Source organism: Dermatophagoides farinae, chromosome 7 (genome assembly GCF_024713945.1).
Source record: "Dermatophagoides farinae isolate YC_2012a chromosome 7, ASM2471394v1, whole genome shotgun sequence".
Taxonomy (NCBI): Eukaryota; Metazoa; Arthropoda; class Arachnida; order Sarcoptiformes; family Pyroglyphidae; genus Dermatophagoides; species Dermatophagoides farinae.
Genome location: NC_134683.1, coordinates 896,662 through 921,502, shown reverse-complemented (window position 1 = coordinate 921,502; position 24,841 = coordinate 896,662). Strand labels below are relative to the sequence as shown.

General features: G+C 30.7%; 9 protein-coding genes and 1 long non-coding RNA gene across 11 annotated transcripts; 7 read left to right on the top strand and 3 right to left on the bottom strand.

The window, feature by feature from the left end:
- The first annotated feature begins 980 nt into the window (after positions 1-980).
- Positions 981-2,986, top strand: LOC142597727 (cytochrome P450 4c3-like). The gene is made up of 4 exons (XM_075733137.1): positions 981-1,291; positions 1,356-1,462; positions 1,532-1,893; positions 1,951-2,986. The coding sequence occupies exons 1-4, from the start codon at positions 1,003-1,005 to the stop codon at positions 2,861-2,863; spliced, it is 1,671 nt and encodes a 556-aa protein (XP_075589252.1). The 5' UTR covers positions 981-1,002; the 3' UTR covers positions 2,864-2,986.
- Positions 2,908-7,245, bottom strand: LOC142597725 (uncharacterized). Its single transcript, XM_075733135.1, has 3 exons — positions 5,874-7,245; positions 3,784-5,805; positions 2,908-3,731 (listed from the first exon to the last, which is right to left on the bottom strand). Exons 1-3 carry the CDS (start codon positions 7,210-7,212, stop codon positions 3,109-3,111), a joined length of 3,984 nt encoding a protein of 1,327 aa, XP_075589250.1. The 5' UTR covers positions 7,213-7,245; the 3' UTR covers positions 2,908-3,108.
- A 911-nt stretch (positions 7,246-8,156) lies between these two features.
- LOC142597728 (cytochrome P450 4c3-like) lies at positions 8,157-8,978 on the top strand. Its single transcript, XM_075733140.1, has one exon. It carries the CDS (start codon positions 8,551-8,553, stop codon positions 8,851-8,853), a length of 303 nt encoding a protein of 100 aa, XP_075589255.1. The 5' UTR covers positions 8,157-8,550; the 3' UTR covers positions 8,854-8,978.
- A 76-nt stretch (positions 8,979-9,054) lies between these two features.
- Positions 9,055-11,683, top strand: LOC124496438 (cytochrome P450 4c3). The gene is made up of 5 exons (XM_047059957.2): positions 9,055-9,443; positions 9,559-10,028; positions 10,102-10,208; positions 10,273-10,634; positions 10,692-11,683. The coding sequence occupies exons 2-5, from the start codon at positions 9,752-9,754 to the stop codon at positions 11,590-11,592; spliced, it is 1,647 nt and encodes a 548-aa protein (XP_046915913.1). The 5' UTR covers positions 9,055-9,443; positions 9,559-9,751; the 3' UTR covers positions 11,593-11,683.
- Positions 11,684-11,903: 220 nt separating this feature from the next.
- LOC124496437 (cytochrome P450 4V2-like) lies at positions 11,904-14,156 on the top strand. The gene is made up of 4 exons (XM_047059956.2): positions 11,904-12,405; positions 12,471-12,580; positions 12,655-13,013; positions 13,087-14,156. The coding sequence occupies exons 1-4, from the start codon at positions 12,174-12,176 to the stop codon at positions 14,054-14,056; spliced, it is 1,671 nt and encodes a 556-aa protein (XP_046915912.1). The 5' UTR covers positions 11,904-12,173; the 3' UTR covers positions 14,057-14,156.
- On the bottom strand, positions 12,209-14,593 carry LOC124496440 (uncharacterized). The gene is made up of 3 exons (XR_012832360.1): positions 14,197-14,593; positions 13,788-14,092; positions 12,209-13,732 (listed from the first exon to the last, which is right to left on the bottom strand). It is a non-coding gene; the product is annotated as an uncharacterized LOC124496440 (long non-coding RNA).
- Positions 14,594-14,631: 38 nt separating this feature from the next.
- On the top strand, positions 14,632-17,136 carry LOC124496436 (cytochrome P450 4c3-like). The gene is made up of 4 exons (XM_047059955.2): positions 14,632-15,051; positions 15,124-15,230; positions 15,315-15,679; positions 15,781-17,136. Exons 1-4 carry the CDS (start codon positions 14,805-14,807, stop codon positions 16,745-16,747), a joined length of 1,686 nt encoding a protein of 561 aa, XP_046915911.1. The 5' UTR covers positions 14,632-14,804; the 3' UTR covers positions 16,748-17,136.
- Positions 17,137-17,247: 111 nt separating this feature from the next.
- On the top strand, positions 17,248-20,061 carry LOC124496869 (cytochrome P450 4V2). Its single transcript, XM_047060432.2, has 4 exons — positions 17,248-17,892; positions 17,969-18,373; positions 18,442-18,511; positions 18,585-20,061. Exons 1-4 carry the CDS (start codon positions 17,598-17,600, stop codon positions 19,876-19,878), a joined length of 2,064 nt encoding a protein of 687 aa, XP_046916388.2. The 5' UTR covers positions 17,248-17,597; the 3' UTR covers positions 19,879-20,061.
- Positions 20,062-20,682: 621 nt separating this feature from the next.
- LOC124496428 (somatomedin-B and thrombospondin type-1 domain-containing protein) lies at positions 20,683-23,039 on the top strand. Of its 2 annotated transcripts, XM_075733138.1 has the most exons (5): positions 20,683-20,908; positions 21,022-21,676; positions 21,745-21,939; positions 22,141-22,261; positions 22,493-23,039. In XM_075733138.1, the coding sequence occupies exons 2-5, from the start codon at positions 21,115-21,117 to the stop codon at positions 22,872-22,874; spliced, it is 1,260 nt and encodes a 419-aa protein (XP_075589253.1). In that variant the 5' UTR covers positions 20,683-20,908; positions 21,022-21,114; the 3' UTR covers positions 22,875-23,039. The 2 variants fall into 2 exon arrangements, with proteins under 2 accessions (XP_075589253.1, XP_046915902.2); XM_047059946.2 differs by lacking the exon at positions 20,683-20,908 and having other exon boundaries at positions 20,967-21,676.
- Positions 22,913-24,789, bottom strand: LOC124496870 (very long chain fatty acid elongase AAEL008004). Its single transcript, XM_075733139.1, has 2 exons — positions 24,167-24,789; positions 22,913-23,661 (listed from the first exon to the last, which is right to left on the bottom strand). The coding sequence occupies exons 1-2, from the start codon at positions 24,506-24,508 to the stop codon at positions 23,098-23,100; spliced, it is 906 nt and encodes a 301-aa protein (XP_075589254.1). The 5' UTR covers positions 24,509-24,789; the 3' UTR covers positions 22,913-23,097.
- Positions 24,790-24,841: the final 52 nt, after the last annotated feature.

Below are 24,841 nucleotides of genomic sequence, written 5' to 3'. Positions count from 1 at the left end.
TTGTTGTAACGTTTAATTTAGTAAGTCCGGATCTATGATGTTCGTTTGCTGAGAAAAAAAAACAGTAGAAATATTATCATCATTTGTTGATAGAAAAAAGGAAAAATACACGCACACACATCTGACCCCCCACCCGTTAGATAATAACATCATTCATACCATTTTTAATAGGTTATGGCATGATTTTATCATTAATCACGTGTTGTTCAATCATTTTATATCGATTTATGAAAAAAAACCAAATGATTAATTGCCAAACCAATTGAAAAAATTTTGATAGCCAACATCAGAAAAAAAATCATAGAAAAAACTCGAATTTATCGAAAACCTTGAAAATGAAATTTAAAACATCAAGATGATAATAATAAAATTAAAGAGAAAAAAAATAAATAATAATGCACTTAAGCATTCTGAAATTTTTTATTTCGCAAATATATGTGTTCATATAATGAATAAAACAAGTCGAACAAAATAATGCTTGCCACTTTATTGTCTTGATATAGTGTTGAATACCGGTCATTATCTTGATAATGTTAATATGCAAAGGGCAGTAACTATAAAAAGAATATAATCCCTTCATTTCACCAACTATTGTTTATCTTAATTCAATTTAAAATGGTGAATACATTTCCAATTTTAAATCATATGATGATGATGATGATAAAATCACATGATGGTTGCTATTTTAAATTTTTTTCTGTGTAAAAAAAATCAACAACAAAAAAATTCCATGGAATTGTCGCTTTGCTAATACATTGTCTTCAGTACCTCTCTGGTATTTTCTTGGTTCTAGAGTTTTTTCCGAATAAAATAAAATCATTATTACTAATACATTATTCATGGGAATCAACACAGAAAAATTTTTGAATATAATGTTTACCAGTGTGATGAAGTGATGATAAAAGTTTTTTTTTGATTGGTTAATATTTAATATATTGTAAAATATATAAATGGGTGAATCTAATTTGAATCGATTTCATTTTTTTTGTTTGGTTAAAACCAATGATGATGGCCACGATGACAACAACAACAACAACAACAACGGTGACAAATGGAACGAATATTGAAACATTCGCTCATCAGATAATTCTTCTATTCATACGTTATGGAATCATATCCATTATTGTTTTATTACTTTTGCTACGTTCAATAAGGATAATTCAGCGATGGTTACGATCAAGATCGATGATTTGTAAATTTCCTGGCATAAATGTTCCATTTTGGAAAATTCCAATTGGAAATATTGATATATTATTCATTGGAAGTTTGGCAACAGAAACATTTTTAGAGAGTAAAAAAAAAAATTTTTTTAATTTATGACAAATTCACTTTTCATTTATTAAAAAATCATCTAGATTATTTTAAATTGATTACGGGAATGTCCAAAATTTTTAGCGGAATATCACATGTATGGTTTTCATTCATTCCAGCTATAATTATTAGTCATGCCGATGATGCTGAAGTAAGTATATTGCGAATTTTTGTGTTTTTGTGTGGAAATAGTAATCGAAAATTTTTTTTTCGCATTTAGAAAATTTTATCCAGCACTGATACCTTTATAGATAAAAATTGTTTTTACGAAATGCTTAAACCATGGCTGAATGAAGGACTGTTGACCAGTTCATCGGATAAATGGCGTTCACGACGAAAATTATTGACACCAACATTTCATTTTAATATTTTGGAACAATTCTTACCCATCATGAATGAACAGGCACAAATTCTTTCTCGTATAATCAATGATCGTCAACTGAAAGCTGGTGGTAATGGTTATCTAGATATTGTGCCACTAATAACGAATGCAACGTTGGATGTTATCTCGGAAACCGCAATGGGTGTGAAAATTGGTTCACAACTCGATAAAAATCGTGATTATGTGGATGCAGTTGCAAGGTTAGTGATCATGGTTGAACTTTTTTGCTGTCATAATTAAATTCATCCAAATTTCAGAACTATGGCTACAATTATGAAACGAATGTTATTGCCATGGCTTCAAAATAATTTCATTTATTTTAATTTTTTGGCCGAAGGACGTGAACATCGTTGTGATATTAAACTAATTCGCGAATTCACAATGAATGTTATTAAAGAACGTAAAAACAAAATTCTTAGCCAAAAGAATCTTAATTTGAATGTGAATGAAAATGGTCGTCGTTTAGCATTCATGGATCTATTGATCGAGCAACATTTGAAAGATCCGAAACAATTCACCGAATTGGATATTCGTGAAGAAGTGGATACATTCATGGTTGCAGGTCATGACACGACGGCAGTGTCATTGATATGGACATTACATTTGCTCGGCAATCATCCTGACATTCAGGATCGTATACATAAAGAAATCGACGAAATACGGCAACAATCTGATGATTATGATCAAACAACGCAGAATTGGTCTCAAAATCAATTAAGACAAATGAAATTTCTGGATGCCTGTATCAAAGAATCTTTACGAATTTATCCATCGGGGCCGGCAATAGCACGTTACACACAACAAGACACGGAAATAGAGCCCGGTCGTATCATACCAAGAGGAACGTCAATTATACTCGTAATTTATATGATACAAAGAGATCCAAAATATTTCCCACAACCAGAACGCTACATACCGGATCGTTTTATCGAAGGTTCTGAACATTATTGTGGCCGTATGAATCCATTTGCTTATCTACCATTTTCAGCCGGGCCACGTAATTGTATTGGACAAAAATTTGCACTACAAGAAGAGAAAATCACGTTGGCCACTTTATTGTCTCGATATCGTGTTGAATCCGGTGATTATCTTGGTAATGTTAATATGAAAGCGGCATTAGTTTTAAAACCAAAATCATCAGTCAATATTCGTTTCATACAACGTATATAATTTTTAATCTAATCAAACCAAAATACAAAAAATTGATCCCTTCATTGACATGTTATTAATTGAAAGTTGGACAACAGAAACAATTGTTGATAGTAAAAAAAAAATATAATAAATATAATGTCATTAATGTATTTAGAGCTGATTTTGTCATTTGCAATTGTTTTGTATTTTCAATAAACATATTTTTGAACATTTATCATCATGATATTTTTTAAACAAGGACTTGGAAATTGGTTGATTTGTTTTCAAAAATAACTATTGAATTTGTAAGATTTAATTAAACGTTCATTACGAAAACGTTCAATTCGTTCGGCACGTTCATGTCGATTGATTAATGGATTGTATTTAATACAGAAGACAATCAATGCAATTGTGTGATAAAATATGGCCAATAAAACTAGTTTCACCATACATTCATAGAAATATTCATCATTTGTTGGCACGTTCAACATATATAACAATGATTGTATTTCATATGGACGACAACGATCACCACCATATATAAGCAATAATGTTGATGGAAATTGATAACGATAAAATGAAAAATTTGATAGAAAACGTACAATAAAATTCTTTTCTTCAATTACATTGTAAATACTGGATAATAATAGAAAAAAACCTTGTGAAAATCCTACCACAATAAATAAGGCGATGATTGATTTACGTAGTAACACTATGCTTATGTTCATTATGGCCATAATTGAAAATGATGATAAATATAAATTAAACACTTGCCAGATGAAGTAATTGTTAGGCGAAACCGGTGAATAGATATTGGTTATACAAACAAACAATATGACCATCGGTAGAATAGTGATAGCATCGAACAACAATTTCGAGAGATAATATGCACCACAAGTGTACCAACCTTCAAATTGAAGAAAATTAGTATAAGAAAAAACAAAAAAAAAAAAACAAACCATTTAAATGTTGAGTTGAAAAAAATTTCAATTCTAACGTGAACAAGTTGATCATTTGTATGTCAATTATGAAAACGAATGCGATACTTGAAAAGATGACATAATTTACATTATTGGCAAGACGTAATTGTTCTTTCCATATTTGATCGGTAACATTTGTACAGTAGTTTAGGAAATCATCCTCAATGGATATACAACCATCAACTTCGGTAATTGTTAAATCGTAAAAGCTTCTAAATACACTAGCCAGAAAAATGTACATGAATGTGTAGGCTAGCCATAATGGCCATTGATATCCAAATGAACAGTGAGCTAAACGACGGAATAAAATGGCTACCGATCGCAATGAGAACCGAATTTGAGGAAATGATACACCATCCTTTATATTAACAGTATCCTGTAACAACGACGGTGTGATTTTATGGATTTGATTATCGGTTTCTACAGCTAATCGCTGTACGATGGGATTCAAGTGACCAGTACAAGAATATCGAATTAGAGATTCGATTGGAAATCGTTTATCATCATCGATGGAAGATGCCTCACTGAGAAAGCTTTTGATTCGAGCTGGAGGTCCCGAGTAGATACCCAGACCATCGAATGCAAGCACATAGCACAGGTCAAACATGTCCAACTGTTCGGTACTAGGTTGGTGAATGCTGACCACCATAGTGATGTCCGGATGTCGAGCAATGAATCGTCGAAGACATTGAAGGACCAACCGTGCAGAATTGGAATCCAGCCCACTGACTGGTTCATCAATACAGATCAGATTGGGCATTCGAACTGATGTCAGTTCCATCGCCAGAGCAAGTCGCTTCCTTTCTCCACCCGAGCAATTCTGTACCATGTTGTTGGCCGTGTTGACCATGTCTAATTCACCAAGAAGTTTGGCTGCCACTTGTTCATGATCAATTGTTTTTGTTTTGTGACAATTCTTCAATTTAGAAGCATAAACCAAACTTTGTTTGCTCGTCAAACCAGGTATCAGGTGATTTGACACTTCTTGGTTGATATAGCAAGTACGAATTGGTACGAAACGACTGAGATAGAATTGTGTCGAACCGGTCAGTTTCGTTTTCATTTTCCCATTGAAAACTTTCAATAGCGACGTTTTGCCCGAACCGGAGCTGCCCATGATTGCATTCAATGTTCCAAACTGAAATTGTCCACTGAGATTCCGCAGTATTAACTTATCTCCAAATTCATCCAGTGATTCAGGTGTCGGACTCACCTCATAAATGGTATCGGTAGCGAACAATGTCAAGTGACGCCATCCGATAATAAAACGGCCATTACAAAATTTTTGAAATTCATTTTCGTTTGGCAAATCAACTTTAAAATTATTATTACTGTCGATCATCTGGGCAGAAGTAGGCTTTTCATGAAAATCAATTTCACATGATGGACTTAGGATTCTAGCCAAGGTTTCCATTTTCTTTTCCGATATGATTTTTAAATCGTTCACATTTCTAAAGGTCCAACGCATCACAACGACAGATATGATTCGAATCACTATTGAAACATAAATAGGATACATTAGATTCCAATAGACATTGTCTGGGTCGATAAAAAATTGTTTCAAGATCTTTGAATATTCTGTTTGAGGATCACAACGATCAATACCAAAGAATACATAAATGATTCCTTCCATTAAATATCGAGTACCAATTATATGAGAAATAGCCAAATAAAATGGTTTGTCCATTATATCAATCGACACCACTAATCCATTAGTTATAGTAGATATGATAAGTATCACTTGACATAATAGTAGAAGTAATTCAAGTTGATCAATACAAATTGCCAGAACCAAGTAACCAAATGATTGACCGTACAAAAATATGAGGTAAATAAATAAAATTAAAATTGCCAAACGATGCCAATTAATTTGATATTGATCAACATAGATGATACCGCTAGTTATAAACAAAGTTATGGCGCATATTAAAACGATGAAAAACGAAGTGATCATGTCATTCACATGAACTGGATAAATCAATGAAGCATAACTGTACCAACCTGGAAGTAAATAATTGAAATTAGAGAATATTTTTCTTCATTGATTGTTTGATGCCACATGGTCTTACCATTGCGATATTCATGGCGAAGAACTTTCATAGAATTGACAGCAATCAAAGAATTCATTCCTATACTGAGTGCTAATATAAGAATCATTATAAACGTTAAAAACATGATAAATGTCCCAATTAATCGATCATCTTTCAATTTATCCTGACAAGTTTGATTGTAATGTTCTATATCGAACGGCAAACATCCGCCAGGCATCAACATATCATTATTGGTGAATGATGTAAATAAAATTATATTGAAAGCGGTTATGACGAAAACACCAATCAGGATTCTTACATCGGCAATGAATGTTAAACACAGTAGACGTTTGAATTGTGTCCAAAGATCAAAAAAGCGAAATTTTTTGGAATAATGAGGAATACCGTTTGGAATCGATTGGAATGGGCATTCGTTTTCGTTTAATTTGTTGATATGAGATGTCAGTCGTCGATGGTCTTGTTGAACACTTTCTTGAGTCAACTTCTTCACTTGTTCATCATCAATGCCGTTGCTAGCGATGCGAAGATATTCTTGAATTGGCGAATCGTCCTCATTCAATGCGATTCCTGTGATTCGATTCAAATGTGGTCGTAATCGATCCGGTTGATCAGAATAAACACAAACACCTCCCTTGGCTATGATGTACAATTGATCGAACATATTCAATATGTCCGAACTAGGAGCATGAATTGACACAATGACTGTGATGCCATTCTGCCTGGACAATCTGTGTAGACATTTCATTACCACTAATGCTGACTCACTGTCCAAACCGGTGGTCGGCTCATCGACAAACAAAAACGGTGGTTTCGATTCGATTGACATCAGCTCTTGAGCGATGGCCACTCGACGTTGTTCGCCGCCAGAGCAATTTTCGAAACGTGTTTGCAACACTTTCGGATTCAACATCAATTCTTGGATCGTTGACTGGATGTGTTGATATGCTCGGCCATGACTGTGAGCAAGATTCTTGAAGCAGAATGCATAATACAAAGTCTCGAGCACTGTGAAACGTCCCAAAATAATCTCATGGACGAATTGTGGCACAAAACTGACCAATGAATTCGATGACTTTGTGATTACCTCACTGTTGATATAAATTTCTGTGTCGGACGAAATGTTCTTGGCTGGAACATTGCCGGTGAGACAATTGATCAGCGAAGTTTTGCCGGCACCAGATGGTCCGAGCAATGCATTCAGACTATTCAACCGCACTGAACCATTAAGACGGTTAAGAATCACTTTTCGTTGACGTCTAGGTTTCCAACCGTCGATCATACACCATTCGTCGACTTCATAGCGTAAATTTTTCCAACAAAGAGAGATTGGCTGATCACAACGTTGTATGTTCGACATCGTTTATTCGAATAATTTGAAGCTCACACTTTTTCTTCATTTTCCTAATAATGACAAACCAAATAAAACGTTCAATAATGATATCACAATCAGTATTATCATGTTTATATATCAGATTCATTGGAATTTATAAAAAAAAAAAAATTTCAATGTCAAATACATTTATATTACCCTAAAGTCAGAAATAAAATGAGCGTAATCAAAATCAAAAATATTAGAAAATTTTTTTAATCAGTGGATAATTATGATGATTTTGAATTGTTGATGGTGCGCATTCTTATTTTAACATTATCTTTTATTCATTTGTTAGTGCAAACGTGAGTGCAAACAAAATATCTTTTTTTTCATTTGGATGATGTACTAAAACAAATTATCATTATTAATTATTCACATTTCTCAAATGACATTACTTTCCTGTTTTATTGGATAATAATTTATTCGTTTAAACGTTTGAATAAACTGATGATGATAAATTGAATGATTATGGCAACAATGTGTTCGGCTTTTTTTTAAAAGCTTAATTTGATCAATGTGAATCAAGATTTGTTGCAGATAAGAGCTGTTCATCAAATTGTTTATGATTATTAAGTTTAAAACCAATAATATCGATAAAGTTATCATCATGTTTTCGTATTCGAACCAAATTATTTAATAATTTTTCATCTATATTATCATTGATAATTTAGCCATTTTTTTGTTGTTTACTTTTGGCTAAATTAATTTGGAATGGTAACAATTGTTTTGTAGCACAAAAAAAAACAACAAAATTTATACTCTCATAAGTATTGAGTATAGTAGCGAAAACCGAAAAAGCATTTCTCCAACATGTCATTTTTGAAAGAGATCTTTTTTTCACGGCAACCCAATGCTATTATTTCCATGGTGATTATCATCATTGATGATGCTTGATTTGATCAGAATAAGTTCCAGAAATGAGACAAGAATATTTTTTTTCTTTAAAAACAGAAAAAAAACAAACCATCACCACCAAATAGATATTTAGTTCTTTTTTTTTGGTGTGAATCAATTTATAAGATGATGTTGTTGTTGTTGTTGTTGAATAAGTGTGAAAACAATCATCATCATCATCATCATCATTGAAGGAACCAAAAATGGAATGAAAAGAGTCATTATGAAACCAAAAAGAGGATCATTTTCTCTTATTTTATTTCCAAAATCATGAATAAAAATGGAAAAATAATAAGTTTTCATGTGAATAAAAAAAAAACGGGAACGGACCCGGGATTTCCCGGTTTTTTCCCGTTTTTTTTGGTTTCGGAACCGGTTCCAATTTTTTCGGGAATTTGCAAACCCTAGTCTGTCGCCCTCGTACTTTATATGATACAAAGAGATCCAAAATATTTCCAACAACCAGAACGCAACATACCGGATCGTTTTATCGAAGGTTCTGAACATTATTGTGGCCGTATGAATCCATTTGCTTATGTGCCATTTTCAGCCGGACCACGTAATTGTATTGGACAAAAATTTGCTCTACAAGAAGAGAAAATCATGTTGGCCACTTTATTGTCTCGATATCGTGTTGAATCCGGTGATTATCTTGGTAATGTTAATATAAAAGCGGCATTAATTTTAAAACCAAAATCATCAGTCAATATTCGTTTCATACAACGTATATAATTTTTAATCAAATCAAACGAAAATAAAAAAAGAGATAAATCCTTTTATTCCACCAACTTTTGCTTATGTTTATTCAAATTTAAATGATGATTAAAATAAAATCAAATGTGATGCCACACACATGATTACTGGTTTTCTCTGTGTAAAAAACAACAATAACAAAATCCCATTAGTAAACGATAAATCGTGAATTACATTTCCACATTTACACTTTACGCGGTCAATCAGCTGATTTTTTTTTGTCCGAAAAAAAATGTATGCCAAAATGTACAAAATGTCTATAAACATTATCATCAGGATGATGTTGATGTATTAAATTTGTGACAATGATCAATCCGTTATATATCAATGAAGATAATGGCTGCATAAATAAAAAAAACACAAAATTCAAAACAAATTTATCAGCAAAATGAACACAAAACACCAATCTTTTAATCTTATAATTAATGTATTAATTATATTATAATTAATTTGCAAAACAAAATGCTTGGCTTTGTCAATTGACAAACAATCGTTTGCATCTAATGTACATTGATAATAAACCGAAATGAAAATAAAATTCTCGATGTCAACGTCGATCAAATTTGAAAGTAAGTACATATTACACGCTATCAATCATCATAATGGATTGTAACAAAAATTTTTTTTCTTTTTGATTTATCTTTGTTCGTACATTTTTCATATCTACGAAAAATACCTTCACAGCACACGAAAAATACACACTTTTTTACTGTTGAATTGAAATTTATGAAACCAAAAAACGATTTCCCAAGAAAATGAAAAGATTTTGTTCGATTGATTGATCAATTGCGATTGGTTTTTTTATATAAATGGGAATAATTTTCATCAAAATTATAATTCAATTTCATTAAATTGATTAAAAAAACCAGTGAAGAAAATGGCTACGACAACATTGACAACGTTACCAACAACAGATGAACCAAATGTTTCATTATTTTTTCGTCAAATTACTCTCCTATTCATACGTTATGGAATCATATCCATTATTGTTTCATTACTTATCATACGTTTGTTGAGAAAAATTCATCAATGGTCAAGATCCAAATTGATGATTAATAAATTTTCTGGTATAAATGTTCCATTTTGGAGAATTCCAATTGGAAATATTAATATTTTATTGGGTCATAGTTGGACAGCAGAAACAATTGTTGATAGTAAGTTTTTTTTTCTAGTTGAATGTTTTTTTATTTATTTATTTGTAACCAATTTATCAATGTATAAATGTAGACGCTTTTCAATTATTGACGGGAATGTCCAAAATTTTTGGTGAAACATCTCGTATTTGGTTTTCATTCATTCCAGCTATAATTATTAGTCATGCCGATGTTGCTGAAGTAAGTATAGATTGTGGATTTTTGTGTGGAAATAGTAATCGAAATTTATTGTTTCCGTATTTAGAAAATATTATCCAGCAATAATACATTTTTAGATAAAGATAATTTTTACGAAATGCTTAAACCATGGCTGAATGAAGGACTGTTGACCAGTGCATCGGATAAATGGCGTTCACGACGAAAATTATTGACACCAACATTTCATTTTAATATTTTGAAACAATTCTTACCCATCATGAATGAACAGGCTCAAATTCTTTCCCGTATAATCAATGATCGTCAGCTGAAAGCAGGTGGTAATGGTTATCTAGATATTGTGCCACTAATTACGAATGCAACGTTGGATGTTATCTCGGAAACTGCAATGGGTGTGAAAATTGGTTCACAACTCGATAAGAATCGTGATTATGTGGATGCAGTTACAAGGTTAGTGATCATGATTGGACTTTTTTCCCATCATAATTGATTTCATCTAATTTTCAGAGTTTCATCTACTGCTGTGAAACGAATGTTATTGCCATGGCTTCAAAATAATTTCTTTTATTTAAACTTTTTCGCCGATGGACGTGAACATCGTCATGATATTAATCTAGTTCGTCAATTTACAATGAATGTTATAAAAGAACGTAAAAACGAAATTGTCAACCAAAAGAATCTTAATGCAAATGAAAATGGTCGTCGTTTAGCATTCATGGATCTATTGATTGAGCAACACTTGAAAGATCCGAAACACTTTACCGAATCGGATATTCGTGAAGAAGTGGATACATTCATGTTTGAAGGTCATGATACGACGGCAATGTCATTGATATGGACATTACATTTGATCGGCAATCATCCGGACATTCAGGATCGTATACATAAAGAAATTGACGAAATACGGCAACAATTTGATGATAATGAAACACAAAATTGGTCTCAAAATCAATTAAGACAGATGAAATTTCTAGAAGCCTGTATCAAAGAATCACTGCGATTATTTCCATCGGTACCGATAATATCACGTTATACACATCAAGATACGGAAATAGAACCCGGTCGTATCATACCAAAAGGAACGTCAATTATGCTCGTACTTTATATGATACAAAGAGATACAAAATATTTTCCACAACCAGAACGCTATATACCGGATCGTTTTATCGAAGATTCTGAACATTATTGTGGCCGTATGAATCCATTTGCTTTTGTACCATTTTCAGCCGGTCCACGTAATTGTATTGGACAGAAATTTGCTCTACAAGAAGAGAAAATCATGTTGGCCACTTTATTGTCTCGATATCGTGTTGAATCCGGTGATTATCTTGGTAATGTTCATAAAAAAGTGGCATTAATTTTAAGGCCAAAATTATCGGTCAATGTTCGTTTTATAGAACGTATATAATTTTTTTTATTTATCAATTTTTAATCAAACTTTGAAATTATCAACATTATGTCTACATAAATAAATAAACAAACATTCAATTCAAATCAAATCAAAATCAAAATCAAAACCAAACAGAAAGAGATGAATCCTTTTTTTATATATCATCCACCATCTCACACATTTTTCATATATAAATCAAATGATAAATCACAAGACTTCTATTGGTTGTCACTGTAAAATGAAACAAAAAAAAGCCCATTAAAAAACGATAATCATCATCATTTCCATTTATTATTGACACAATCAACATTAATTGTATCATCATCAAAATTTAAATAAATAGAACGCCAAATATTAAAACAACTTTTTCTCGGTCATAGACTTTTTTCATATAGTTATAGTTATCGAAAATAAATGAAAACAAATTACAACCATATCTTCGTTGGCCATTTTTTTTTGGCTATAAAGCCAAAACAAACAAACAAAAAACTTCAACGCAATCGAATTAGATCATTTTCAAATTCACAACCAAATAAACAAATGCACACACAACAACAACATCGTTTTGTGTGTAAATAGAAAATAGAAAATAAAAAATTATGTCAAATTATTTCAATCATTCAATGGTGACAAATTTTCTTCGTTATGGAATCATTTCCATAATGATCATCATTTTATTCATTCGTTTAATACGATTCATATTCGAATGGTTCAAATTGAAATCATTTATCGATAAATTTGATGGTGTAACATTTCCATTGTGGCAAATAACTCTTGGACATTTGTATTTGATTCTTATTAAAAATTCAACAAAAGAAACATTGGTAGATGGTAAATTTTTGGTTTTTTGTTTTGTTTCATATTAATCTTCTTTTTTTAACTTTAACTTCATTTAGCATATTTTCGAATCGTTCTTAGTTTCACCGAACTTTTCAATCATACAACAACAAAAATATGGTTTTCATTCGTACCAACCATTATTATTCATCGGGCTGATTGTGCTGAGGTCAGTTTTTGTTTGTTTGTTTGTTTGCAAATTGATTGATTGATTGATTGATTTTGTTGTTGTTGTTGTTGTAGAAAGTATTATCCAGTAATAATACATTTTTAGATAAAGATCAATATTATGAAATGCTCAAACCATGGCTACAAGAAGGACTGTTGACCAGTGGATCGGATAAATGGCGTTCAAGACGAAAATTATTGACACCAACATTTCATTTTAATATATTGGAACAATTTCTACCGATTATGAATGAACAGGCTAATATTCTTTCCAATATAATTAAAGATAATCAAATGAAATCGGTGAACAATTATCTGAATATTGTACCATTGATGACCAATGCCACGTTGGATGTTATATCGGAAACGGCAATGGGTGTGAAAATTGGTTCACAACTTGACAGGAATCGTGATTATGTCGATACAGTTACAAGGTTTGATTTTTTTTTGCACATTATTATTATTATTATTTGACACATTCACTCATGCCTATCGTATCCAATATAGAGTTTCAGCTACTGTTTTGAAACGAATGATACTACCTTGGCTACGATACAATTTTATCTATTTCAATCTATTCACTGAAGGACGTCAACATCGTCAAGATATTAATCTGGTTCATCAATTCACAATGAATGTGATTAAAGAACGTAAAAATGAAATTCTTAGCCAGAAGAAAAAAAGAGAAGAAAATGAAATTAACGATTCAAATGATTTAGATCATCAACATGGTCATCATCGTCGTCGTCGTTTAGCATTCATGGATCTATTGATCGAGCAACATTTGAAAGATCCAAAACAATTTACCGAATCGAATATTCGTGAAGAAGTGGATACATTCATGTTTGAAGGCCATGATACAACGGCAATGTCATTGATATGGACATTACATTTGATCGGCAATCATCCGGATATTCAGGATCGTGTACATAAAGAAATTGACGAAATACGGCAACAATCTTTTGATGATCAAGAATTTTCTACAATCAATTGGTCAATGGATCAATTACGACAGATGAAATTTCTGGAAGCCTGTATAAAAGAATCATTACGATTATATCCATCAGTTCCAATGATTACACGTTACACCCATAAAGATATGGAAATTGAACCCGGTCTTATTATACCAAAAGGAACGTCTGTTGCCCTAGTACTATATAAAATTCAAAGAGATCAAAAATATTTCCAACAACCAGAACGCTACATACCGGACCGTTTTATCGAAGATTCTGAACATTATTGTGGCCGTATGAATCCATTTGCTTTTGTACCATTTTCAGCCGGACCACGTAATTGTATTGGACAGAAATTTGCATTGCAAGAGGAGAAAATCGTGTTGGCCACATTATTATCTAATTATAAAATCATATCTGGTGATTTGATTGGCAACATTGCACTTAATGCAGCATTAATATTAAGACCAAAATCATCGGTTAATATTCATTTCATATATCGTCATAGTCATTACCATACATGAGAGCAAAATAATGTTTTTTGGTTTTTTCATATATGACTGAAAATATAAAAACAAAAATTGATTACAAAATTAAAATAAAACAATCAAAAATTCTCACACATTTTGAATGGTATCTTTTGTACATTGTTGATCATTTGTACCCGAAATCAGTGATTTATTCTCATTTTTTTGTTTCTTTAGTTGAAATTTTTTTTTTCACTTTGTTTATTTTCATTCAACACCATTATGGGGACATTCAATGATGATAACGATAAATGATTTTCGATCTTGTGATCAATGATGATGATTTTTTTCCATTTTGAATGAATGATTAATTGATGCCAAAAAAAAAGAAACCATTCACTATGGTTATCATTATTATGTGAACAAAAAAAAAAAATAAATAATTCCAAATCAGATGTTGTTGTTTTTTTTTCGAATATCTTATCAAATGAAAATGAAAATGAAAATGGTAGATGTGTAATCGCTTTTCAGAAAAACCAAGAAAGAAAGAAAGAAAGAAATGATGTTCGTTTGCCAAGAAAGAAAAAAAAACACAGCAGAAATATATTATTATCATCATTTATCGATCAAAAGAAGATGAAAAAAAAACATATCACACACACACACACGCGTGCATTTATTATAAAAAAGAAAATGAATCTTCATATATATTAAAAGAAAGAAAAAATCGAAAAATTCATTTCACATCTATCGATTATTGAACATAACATAACACATATGCAAACATAATAATAATAATAATAATATGTTTGAATACATTAGTAATAATAATAATAATAACAACATCATACCATTTTTAATACGTTATGGCATAATTTTATCATTATTCACATGGTTTTCAATCATTTTATTTCGATTTATAAAAAAATGGATCGATAATGTAGAAAAAATTAACAACATACCTGGCATACCGACAATACCATGGTTATTTTTTCTTGGCAATTTTAGTCTACTTGGTTGGAATCAATTTAAAATCGATACATTGTTTGACAGTAAGTAGCATATGTAATAATTTTTGTTGTTGTTGTTGTTGTTGTTACCCCGTTTTTTTGCATTTTATATAGTTTATCTGGAATTTCTTGGTGCTGGTGTGAAAATATTCGACAATACTTTTCGTTTATGGTTATCATTGAAACCATTGATTGTTGTTCATCGTGCCGATTCTGCCGAAGTAAGTCAAAATAGTGATATAATTTCAATGTTTTTTTTTTTTGTTGGATTTCAATACATTGTTTTGAATTTTTCTACATTATAGAAAATTCTATCCAGTAATCATACATTTTTGGATAAAGATCATCATTATCGTATGATGAAACCATGGTTAAATGAAGGTCTTTTAGTTAGTGGTGGTAATAAATGGCGTCATCGACGAAAACTATTGACACCAACATTTCATTTTAATATTTTGGAACAATTTATAACCGTCATGAATGAACAGGCACAAATTCTTTCGAATGTTATTGAACAAAAACAACAACATACTGATGGTGATGAAAAATTTCTAAACATTGTACCATTGATGACTAATGCAACGTTGGATGTTATATCGGAAACAGCAATGGGTGTAAAAATTCAATCACAATTGAATAAAAATCGTGAATATGTCGATGCAGTAACCAGGTATTGTCATGTTTTATTCACATTTTGTTTTTTTTGTGTTTCGGGTACAAAAACTTATTGATCATTGTCGTTTATTCATTCATTCATTCAAAAAAAACTAGAGTTTCAACAGCCCTAATGAAACGTATCATATTTCCATGGCTTCAAATTGATTTTATATTCTTCAATTTTTTTGCTGAAGGTCGTAAAAATCGTAAAGATATTGCCATGGTACATCAATTAACAATGAAAGTTATACAGGAAAGAAAAAAAGCAATGATTGATCGTAGAATTGAAGCCAATGAAAATAATGGTGTTGTTATTAATGGTGATGATGGCCATCATCGAAATCGTCGTTTAGCATTCATGGATCTATTGATTGAACAACATTTAAATGATCCAGATAAATTTACTGAATCGGATATTCGTGAAGAAGTGGATACATTCATGTTTGAAGGTCATGATACGACGGCAATGTCATTGATTTGGACATTACATTTATTGGGAAATTATCCCGATATTCAGAATCGTGTACACAAAGAAATTGATGAAATTCGACAACAATCTTTCGACGATGATGATGAAAACAATTCGAATTGGACATCCAATCAATTACGACAAATGAAATTTTTGGAAGCTTGTATCAAAGAATCATTAAGATTATATCCATCCGTACCATTCATTTCACGGCATACACATGAAGATACTGAAATTGAACCTGGTTGTATCATACCGAAAGGTATTCCGGTTATATTGCTTTTATATTTCATACAAAGAGATCCAAAATATTTTCAACAACCAGAACGTTATATACCGGATCGTTTTGTTGAAGGTTCTGAACATTATTGTGGCCGTGTTAATCCATTTTCTTATGTACCATTTTCAGCTGGTCCACGTAATTGTATTGGACAAAAATTTGCATTGCAAGAAGAGAAAATTATGTTGGCCACATTATTATCCAAATATCGTGTTGAATCCGGTGAAAATGTGGCCGATGTTGCCATAAATGCAGCATTAATTTTACGACCAAAATCATCGGTTAATATTCGATTCATTCGAAGAGATAATAATTTGAAACAATTTAAATGATTTAATTTATATACACAATATAAACAAACTATTATTTCCTTTTTTGATTGAAAAAAAAAAATTTATTTACCTACTCAATGTATGGTCCCACAAGTCATACCTGTATACACAATGTAATACATTCATTCATTCGAAAAAAAAATCTTGAAAAACAAACACACAACCAATAATAATTGATAATAATGGATATATTTCAAAGATTTCTTTCCGGTCCATGAAGATAAATTGTTCAACAATCAACAAAGAAATACACACACACACACACACGGCTTCTTTTCAATATATGTTGTAATGTGGTAATCCAAAAAAAAAAAAATCAAAAAAAAGCAACAGATTTGTTGAACAAAAAAAATTGGTAAAAATGAAATGAAATTTTTTTTCTGAATGAATATGGCCTTGAATTTTTTTGTTTTGTTTTATTTTCATTCTTTCTTGTTTTTTTTTTTTTTTTTGGTCTCATTATTTCAGAGATCAATTCACTAAATAAAACGTCAAAGCTCATTTCCGATAATGTTTCCGTTTCCAGTGGTGCTGCTGCTGCTGTTTATGAAGAAAAAAGCAATCAAATATTCACTGGAGCATGATAAAAAAAAACCACCTTTACAGAGTAGTTTCTGCTGGCCATTATCTCATGATATTCAATCATTTTTTTTTCTTGCTATTCATTTCAATGTTTCAATTGTACAATGACAAACATTCGAGTCGAATGAAAGGAATGAAGTAAAAAAAAAAAATTCATATTTTTCACAAAAAAAAATGAAAAATGAAAATGAAAAAATGAATTAATATCATATTGTCGACGACCTATTTGTTTTTGTGTTTGTGTATGTGATTCAAAAATTTTCAAAATATGATTATCGAAACCATTGGAAATTTACTATGGTCATCGATTATATCGATAGTATCAATATTTTCATTAATTATATCATCATGGACAACATTGATTTTGCTGTCATTACCATTATTATTATCAACCATTATATTCATCTATTATTGGCCATCGATACATTCCAATTGGAATCGTTTACATCTGGTGAATCAATTACCTGGTCCAAAATGTACCAGTATAATAATGGGAAATATTCCATATGATTTATTATGGAATTCATTGATAAATTCAATGGATTATAAATTAGTCATTATTAGTAAGTTTGTTTTTTTTTGTAAATTGAAAAACAAAAATTTTTTAAATTTCATTTTTATTTTTTTTTTCATCCAAAGATCTTATGTCATCAGTAACTGGCTATACAAATGTTTATCAGAAAACGAAATTATTTCGTATATGGATTTCATGGGAACCATTAGTATTTGTTTGGCATCCGGATACTGTGGAGAAAATTTTATCGAATAATTTTCTATTAGAAAAATCAACACAATATCGTTTTCTTCATCCATGGCTAGGAACAGGATTGCTTACATCGGATGGTCAAAAATGGCGTACCCGTCGTAAAATGTTGGTGCCGGCATTTCATTTTAAAATTCTACATGATTTCATACCGGTATTCAATGAACAATCAAAAATTCTAATCGAACGTTTACGTTATGTTGCACGACAAAAATGTTCGAATTGTACGATTGTGGATATTGTACCAATTATCACTGCATGTACGTTGGATATTATTTGTGGTAAGTAATGGTATTTTTTTACTATATTTGGTGTTTTCCAATGAAAAATCTATATGTATTCATTACAGAAACAATTATGGGCGTATCGATTGGTGCACAGAAATCGACAAATAATAAATACTGTAAATCTGTTAATGAGTAAGTTTTTCTGGTTTTTTTTCTCACCAAAATTTAAATCTAACACATCCAATTATATCATCATTTTAATTAGAGTTGGTGAATGTTTCATTGAACGTTTAATGCAACCACAATATTGGTTAGATCAAATTTATTATCGTTCAGAATCTGGTCAGAAATTTGCAACAAATTTAGTGAAACTACATGAATTCACAAGAAAAGTTATACGTAATCGTAAAGCACAATTATTGAATTGTAATAAAACAATACGATATAAGCCAAATGCAAATGGCCAAGCTGAAATTGAACAAGAAGAAAAAGATCATCGTAAAGCATTTCTTGATCTATTATTAGATCATCATATAAATTCTAATGGTGAAACAATGACTGAAGAAGATATTCGTGAAGAAGTTGATACGTTCATGTTTGAAGGTCATGATACAACGGCCATGGCATTATCATGGATATTATTCATGCTTGGACATCATCCAGAAATTCAAGCACGTGCTGCAGCTGAAATTGATTCCGTATTCGATGATATAATTGATGATAATGAACATCAACAACAACAATTGAATTCATTAGTTGATCATACTAATGATTACCGTTCATCATCGACAACATCATCAATGATTAATAATCATAATGATAATTTTGATGATAATATCCTATTAACATTGGATAAGATTAAATCACTTAAATATCTTGAATGTTGTATCAAAGAAGGTTTACGATTATTTCCTTCTGTACCATTTATTGGCCGCCGTTCACATGAAGATCTTAAATTGAATGGCTATCATGTTCCAAAAGGAACAATTATTTTTGTCTATATTTATATGTTACATCGTGATCCGGATGTATTTACGGATCCAGAGAAATTTGATCCTGATCGTTTTCTACAGGAAAACGCTGCAGGTCGCCATCCATTTGCATTTGTACCATTTTCAGCTGGTCCAAGAAATTGTATTGGACAACGTTTTGCAATGTCTGAATTGAAAGTAGTACTTGCTTATCTTTTAAGATATTTTCGTTTTGAATCCATAGATGAACGAGATAAAATATTTGCCATGATGGAAATGGTTTATCGACCAAAATCACCATTACGATTACGTGTTTATGAACGACGTAAAGCTGAAGTTTTTGAACATAATAATCATCATTTAAATAATTTACGAACAACAACAAACGGTAGAATAACGATGGAATTATTAATGAAATCATCATCATCATCATCGTCAACACCAATAGAAATTAATAGCGGAACAAATAGTGGGCCAAATTCTTTGACAGATCTTGGTGTTGGTAGTAGCCATGATGGTGATGGTAGTCAAAGTCAACGATCAGATAATCATAGTGATAATCAAAGTGAAAAATCATTACCAATCTAATATTGATATTGATTTGATTTAATATATAATTTAATTGTTTTTTTTCAATCTTTTTGATTTTTGTTTGTTTGATCATTTTAATCTTTTTTTTTCTTATCACAACTTATGCACAACACACACATTCGATTTATTATTAGTATTGAATGAATGAAAATAAAAATAAAAAAAATTACCAAAACAAAATTTTTTTTAATACCCATGGCGCCATCTTGTGTGTTGCTAGAGTATTGTTTATTTTCAAAAAAAAAAATTATCATCATTGAAGTAAACAAAACACAAATCAATGACATTTTTTGACCTTTTGTTTGCGACGATAAATAAGATGATGATGATAAATGAATGACCTTTTGCCGTTTTGAACCTTTAACATTATCATTATTATGATAATAATGAAGTTCAAGTTCAATGAATTTGTTTATTTTCTGCCTTAAGAATATATTACGAATGAAACAGAAAAAAAAATACCAACAACATTCAAGAATTTAGTCAAAATAAAAACGAAAATTTTTTCACATTTATAATTCTATATTTGTTCATCCATTTGTTTATTTGACATCAAAAATCTTTTTTCGTTTCAAAACAAAAATCATCGCCAAAATGTCGTTGTCCTTTTTTTCGAACGAATTATGTGAATTATGCAAGAAAAAAAAAATATTCCATGTGAGTATGCGCATTATGTTCTCAAGACGCACACACACACACACCCACAGAAACAAATCATTCGAGGTTCAATGAAATGGAATAAAAATTCCCATCATCATTTCACCATCATCATCATGATCAACATCAAAAAAAAAGAAGATAAAAATAAATATTCATTTTTTTAAAATCATAAGTGTTCTTTCTTTTTTCGTTTTTAACATTAGCATTCGCTTTGGTTCTTTTCTTATCATTCTCAATCATCATGAAAGATTAGTTTTTTTTGGGCGTAGTAAACTCGATGAGATTATCCATCCACACCACTTTTATTTTCACTGGTTGTTTAAATCATCATCATCATCATCATCATCATCATCATCATATCATCATAGTAAGTGAAAGTTTCTTCAACTTTTTTTTTATCACTTAATAGCTGTATATGGTGGATATATCACACAAAAAATTTTTCTAAATTTTTTTTTTGTTTCATTTCTGATATTGTAGCGGAATCTCCGTTTTTTCATTTTCATTTCATTTCAAAGACGACATCATCAGGATTGAATCATCATCATTGGATATCCAAAAAAAAGAATCATCATGATTGATAATAAAAAATCAAGAATAATATTACTATTGATGATTATTGGATCATGTTGTTGGAATATTTTGATCAATGCACAACCACCACCGTTGCAACAACAAGAACAACAACAACAATTTTATCCTTATCCATTGCAACAACCACAACAACAACATCAGCAGCAGCAACAAAATTCACAAATATATCCGGCTAATTATCCAATAATTCATCATCATCATCATCAGCAGCATCAACAATCGATATTATCCCCATCCACCACATCAACACGTGGTATTTCAGATCCAAATATGCCAAAACCACGTTATATTGGCTCATGTCGTGAACGTAATCTTTGCTGTTCAGGTCGTGATTCATCATGTTCAATACCGATTGCTCAATTAAATCATCAACAGCAGCCATCACCATTATTGGTTCGAACACAATCAATATCATTGATTGGTAATCTATTGGGACAAGCTATACAAGATAATAATGGAAATGATGCAAAAGAATGTTATTGTGATAGTGCCTGTATTACATTGGGTGATTGTTGCCCAGATTATAAAGATACCTGTGGTGGTAAGTATTAAATACTAATTTGATCTTGAAATATTGATCTAATCACCAAAAAAAAAACTAATCTCTAGTCCAAGATTGTATCGTAAGCGATTGGGAACAATGGTCTGAATGTAATATTGCATGCGGTGTTGGTACAATGAATCGTACTCGTCGTATTCTATCACCACCACAAAATGGTGGACGTGAATGTCCAGATTTGAATCAACGTCGTGCATGTCATGGTCAACATTGTAAAGTAAAAGATGATGAAAAAATGTTACGTGGTAAGTGTGTGCGTGTGTGTGTGTAATAAGATTAGACAAGAATCTTTCAAATTAATTTTTTTTTTGAATTTAATTCTCTTTTTTTTCTGAACAATCACAATCGATATATCGTTCATCATCATCATCATCATCATTGACAATTTTCAATAAACAATGGACCAAAACAAAACAAAACAAAAAAATAATAAAAAATCCGATAAGAAATGGCCATTATTTTACAATCAAGTTTTTCAGTCACTCGTAATATCGATGCAGATAAAGATATTCGCCGTAATTTACGTTTAAATTATCCAAAAGATCCATTGAAAGAGAATATAAATGAGTAAGTTTGTTTATTCGTTTTTTTTTATTTGTTATTGAAATTTAATTGTGTTTTTTTTTCTATTTTCCAATTGATTATTATTACGATAATAATAATGATATGATTATTGTTTTTTTTTTGTTTGTTTTTATTACCATTTTGATCTACATTCATTCATCAAATCAAATTAAATCACTGATTGATTAATTGATTGATTACTACCAACGAAAAAAAAACAATAACAACAACTAGATATTGTGTCCTATTTGAGGTGAACAAAAGTCATAAAAGCTGTGAAACATTAACAACAGATGTTTATGCAAAACTTCAAGAAGGTAAAAAAGTTTGTGTCCATTGCCAAGATGCTGCTATGCGTAGCCATCTTGGTTATCGTTGTAATGGCCATGGTATTAAAGGACGTGCAACACGTTGGTCATTATTTAATTTTAGTGGATGTAATGGCCGTTGGACACGTATCGATGATGAACAACAATCATCATCGGTAATTATTGATGGTCATTGTCATTGTAAACAACATTTGACAATAACATCGATGATGAATATTACAAATACAAATGTTGAAAATGGTAATACAGATATCATTATGATGAAACCAGATTTTATATTTGTCTAAATCAATATTAATCTTAAATTATGTGTTTCAAAAATGTATCGATTCTTTTAAAAAACAATAATTCAAATACAATTATTATAATGATGATGATGATATGAATTTTTTTTTGTTTAAATAATAATTAAAAAAAACCGAATTGAACAGAATTCAGTTTCGATAATAAAATGAGCTTGTGTCTGTGTCTGTGTGTGTGTGTGTGTTTAATTTATTCTTTACCTGTCAATTAATCAATTTTAAATGGATTTTGTTGTTGTTGTTGTTGTTGTTTTCGATTATCGACACCATTATTATTAATCATCATCATTTTACCACCATTTGTGGTAATAGTATTTGATTTTGGTTGATATGCTCGTCGATAGAAACCATAAAACATGTAGAAAAAAAATGGTGGCTGCGTCAGGCCAATAATCATCCATATGATTGGATAGCCATGTTGAAATTGGATGACAAAAAATCCATAAATCATACCAATAATAAATTGTGCTAATTGCATAACAGTAATATAACGTTTCCACCAAAGATATCGTTGAATTTTTGGCCCCAATGCAGCTAATGCATAATATGAATACATACAACAATGGACAAATGTATTCATTATGATGAACAAATGTGCTGCCGGTACCATTGGATTGATTTTCAATAAAAGATAACCAAAAACCGGTACCGATATATGATGATAAAGGTGTAGAAAATTAATATGTTCATGTTTTTTCCTTAATACATAGAAAAATGTATCGAACCAATCGGCAAATTTTGACATCCAATACCACCATCCTAAATTGATGGCCTTTGATGATGGTCAACAAATGTTTTAAAGAAAAAAAAAGAAAGAAAGAAAAAAACAAAACAAAAGAAAAATTTAATAACAGAAAAAAAAACTTGATTTTTATCACTCGCATATCGATGATGAATTTTCCATGACATCGATGATATGAATTCTTCATCATCATTATTACGACATTTTTCTTTTCAACATTGATTTTTGAAAAAAAAATAAATTTGCTACGAATTAAATTAAACTTCAAACGGCCATTTTTCCGTCGATAATAATAATATTTGATTTCACTATTTCTGTTGTTGTTTACATCAGTAGACAACACAGCTGAATTGTCCATATGTTGATCATGATGACCATGACATGAAATGAAATGTTTTCACGAAAAAAAAAACTTTTCCCAGCTTGTTTTCAATTGGTGAAAACATTTTACCACATTTTTCATTTTCTTCATTTAGATCATCAACAACAATAACAACAACAACAAAACATATCAAATCAACAATCAAACACATACCCGTAATGTTGCTGGTGACCGGTCCGAATCATCGGGATAATCAAAATTAAGAAATACACGTAAATAATCACAATATGAAATGGCCTCATAAAAATAATATGCATTCACGATGACCATAATAATATTATAGAAAAACATTATATTACGCAATTGAAATGGTTGACGATTTTTCATCAGATTTGGACCAATTTTTGTTACCAATACATAATAAATATACATTATTAATGCAATTACATATGGTGATATTGATACTAAACGAAAATGTTCAGTACGTGGATCTTGATGTTCAAGCCAATAGCCCCATAGATAATATGTATAATGATAAAGTCGTTGATTGGTCATTTTTTTTTTGGAATGGGCTAATTCAAATGTCCAGATGTTGAATTCAATAAAAACAAATCAAATGATGAATGAACAAAGATGTCAGATTCAGATTGAATTTATCGGATGCACCAAAATAAAATTTTTTTGGTTGATCAACACACACATACACAAATACAGTGACACATCACATAACCAAATTCGAATGATGGACAATCGAAATAATCGATTTGAATTTATTTGATTTTTTTTTTGATGTGTGTGTGTATGTTTGTGTGTATTCGTTCACCCAATATTTATCCTTTTGGGCCTTTTGTTATTGCACCAAACAACAACAACAACAACAAACTAAAC

Excerpts from the sequence above, each read along its gene's own strand:
- LOC124496869 (XM_047060432.2), top strand. The coding sequence starts at position 17,598 with ATGATTATCGAAACCATTGGAAATTTACTATGGTCATCGATTATATCG. Across the intron at positions 17,893-17,968 it reads TTATAAATTAGTCATTATTA|ATCTTATGTCATCAGTAACT; the intron begins GTAAGTTTGTTT and ends TTTCATCCAAAG. Across the intron at positions 18,374-18,441 it reads TACGTTGGATATTATTTGTG|AAACAATTATGGGCGTATCG; the intron begins GTAAGTAATGGT and ends TATTCATTACAG.
- LOC124496428 (XM_075733138.1), top strand. The coding sequence starts at position 21,115 with ATGATTGATAATAAAAAATCAAGAATAATATTACTATTGATGATTATT. Across the intron at positions 21,940-22,140 it reads TGATGAAAAAATGTTACGTG|AAATGGCCATTATTTTACAA; the intron begins GTAAGTGTGTGC and ends AAATCCGATAAG. Across the intron at positions 22,262-22,492 it reads TTGAAAGAGAATATAAATGA|ATATTGTGTCCTATTTGAGG; the intron begins GTAAGTTTGTTT and ends AACAACAACTAG.
- LOC124496437 (XM_047059956.2), top strand. The coding sequence starts at position 12,174 with ATGTCAAATTATTTCAATCATTCAATGGTGACAAATTTTCTTCGTTAT. Across the intron at positions 12,406-12,470 it reads AAAAGAAACATTGGTAGATG|CATATTTTCGAATCGTTCTT; the intron begins GTAAATTTTTGG and ends AACTTCATTTAG. Across the intron at positions 13,014-13,086 it reads TATGTCGATACAGTTACAAG|AGTTTCAGCTACTGTTTTGA; the intron begins GTTTGATTTTTT and ends TATCCAATATAG.
- LOC124496436 (XM_047059955.2), top strand. The coding sequence starts at position 14,805 with ATGTTTGAATACATTAGTAATAATAATAATAATAACAACATCATACCA. Across the intron at positions 15,052-15,123 it reads AATCGATACATTGTTTGACA|TTTATCTGGAATTTCTTGGT; the intron begins GTAAGTAGCATA and ends CATTTTATATAG. Across the intron at positions 15,231-15,314 it reads ATCGTGCCGATTCTGCCGAA|AAAATTCTATCCAGTAATCA; the intron begins GTAAGTCAAAAT and ends TCTACATTATAG.
- LOC142597725 (XM_075733135.1), bottom strand. The coding sequence starts at position 7,212 with ATGTCGAACATACAACGTTGTGATCAGCCAATCTCTCTTTGTTGGAAA. Across the intron at positions 5,806-5,873 it reads TCGCCATGAATATCGCAATG|GTTGGTACAGTTATGCTTCA; the intron begins GTAAGACCATGT and ends ATTTACTTCCAG. Across the intron at positions 3,732-3,783 it reads TTCAACTCAACATTTAAATG|GTTGGTACACTTGTGGTGCA; the intron begins GTTTGTTTTTTT and ends TTCAATTTGAAG.
- LOC124496870 (XM_075733139.1), bottom strand. The coding sequence starts at position 24,508 with ATGACCAATCAACGACTTTATCATTATACATATTATCTATGGGGCTAT. Across the intron at positions 23,662-24,166 it reads GGTCACCAGCAACATTACGG|GCCATCAATTTAGGATGGTG; the intron begins GTATGTGTTTGA and ends CCATCATCAAAG.
- LOC124496438 (XM_047059957.2), top strand. The coding sequence starts at position 9,752 with ATGGCTACGACAACATTGACAACGTTACCAACAACAGATGAACCAAAT. Across the intron at positions 10,029-10,101 it reads AGCAGAAACAATTGTTGATA|ACGCTTTTCAATTATTGACG; the intron begins GTAAGTTTTTTT and ends GTATAAATGTAG. Across the intron at positions 10,635-10,691 it reads TATGTGGATGCAGTTACAAG|AGTTTCATCTACTGCTGTGA; the intron begins GTTAGTGATCAT and ends TCTAATTTTCAG.
- LOC142597727 (XM_075733137.1), top strand. The coding sequence starts at position 1,003 with ATGATGATGGCCACGATGACAACAACAACAACAACAACAACGGTGACA. Across the intron at positions 1,463-1,531 it reads GTCATGCCGATGATGCTGAA|AAAATTTTATCCAGCACTGA; the intron begins GTAAGTATATTG and ends TTTCGCATTTAG. Across the intron at positions 1,894-1,950 it reads TATGTGGATGCAGTTGCAAG|AACTATGGCTACAATTATGA; the intron begins GTTAGTGATCAT and ends TCCAAATTTCAG.
- LOC142597728 (XM_075733140.1), top strand. The coding sequence starts at position 8,551 with ATGATACAAAGAGATCCAAAATATTTCCAACAACCAGAACGCAACATA.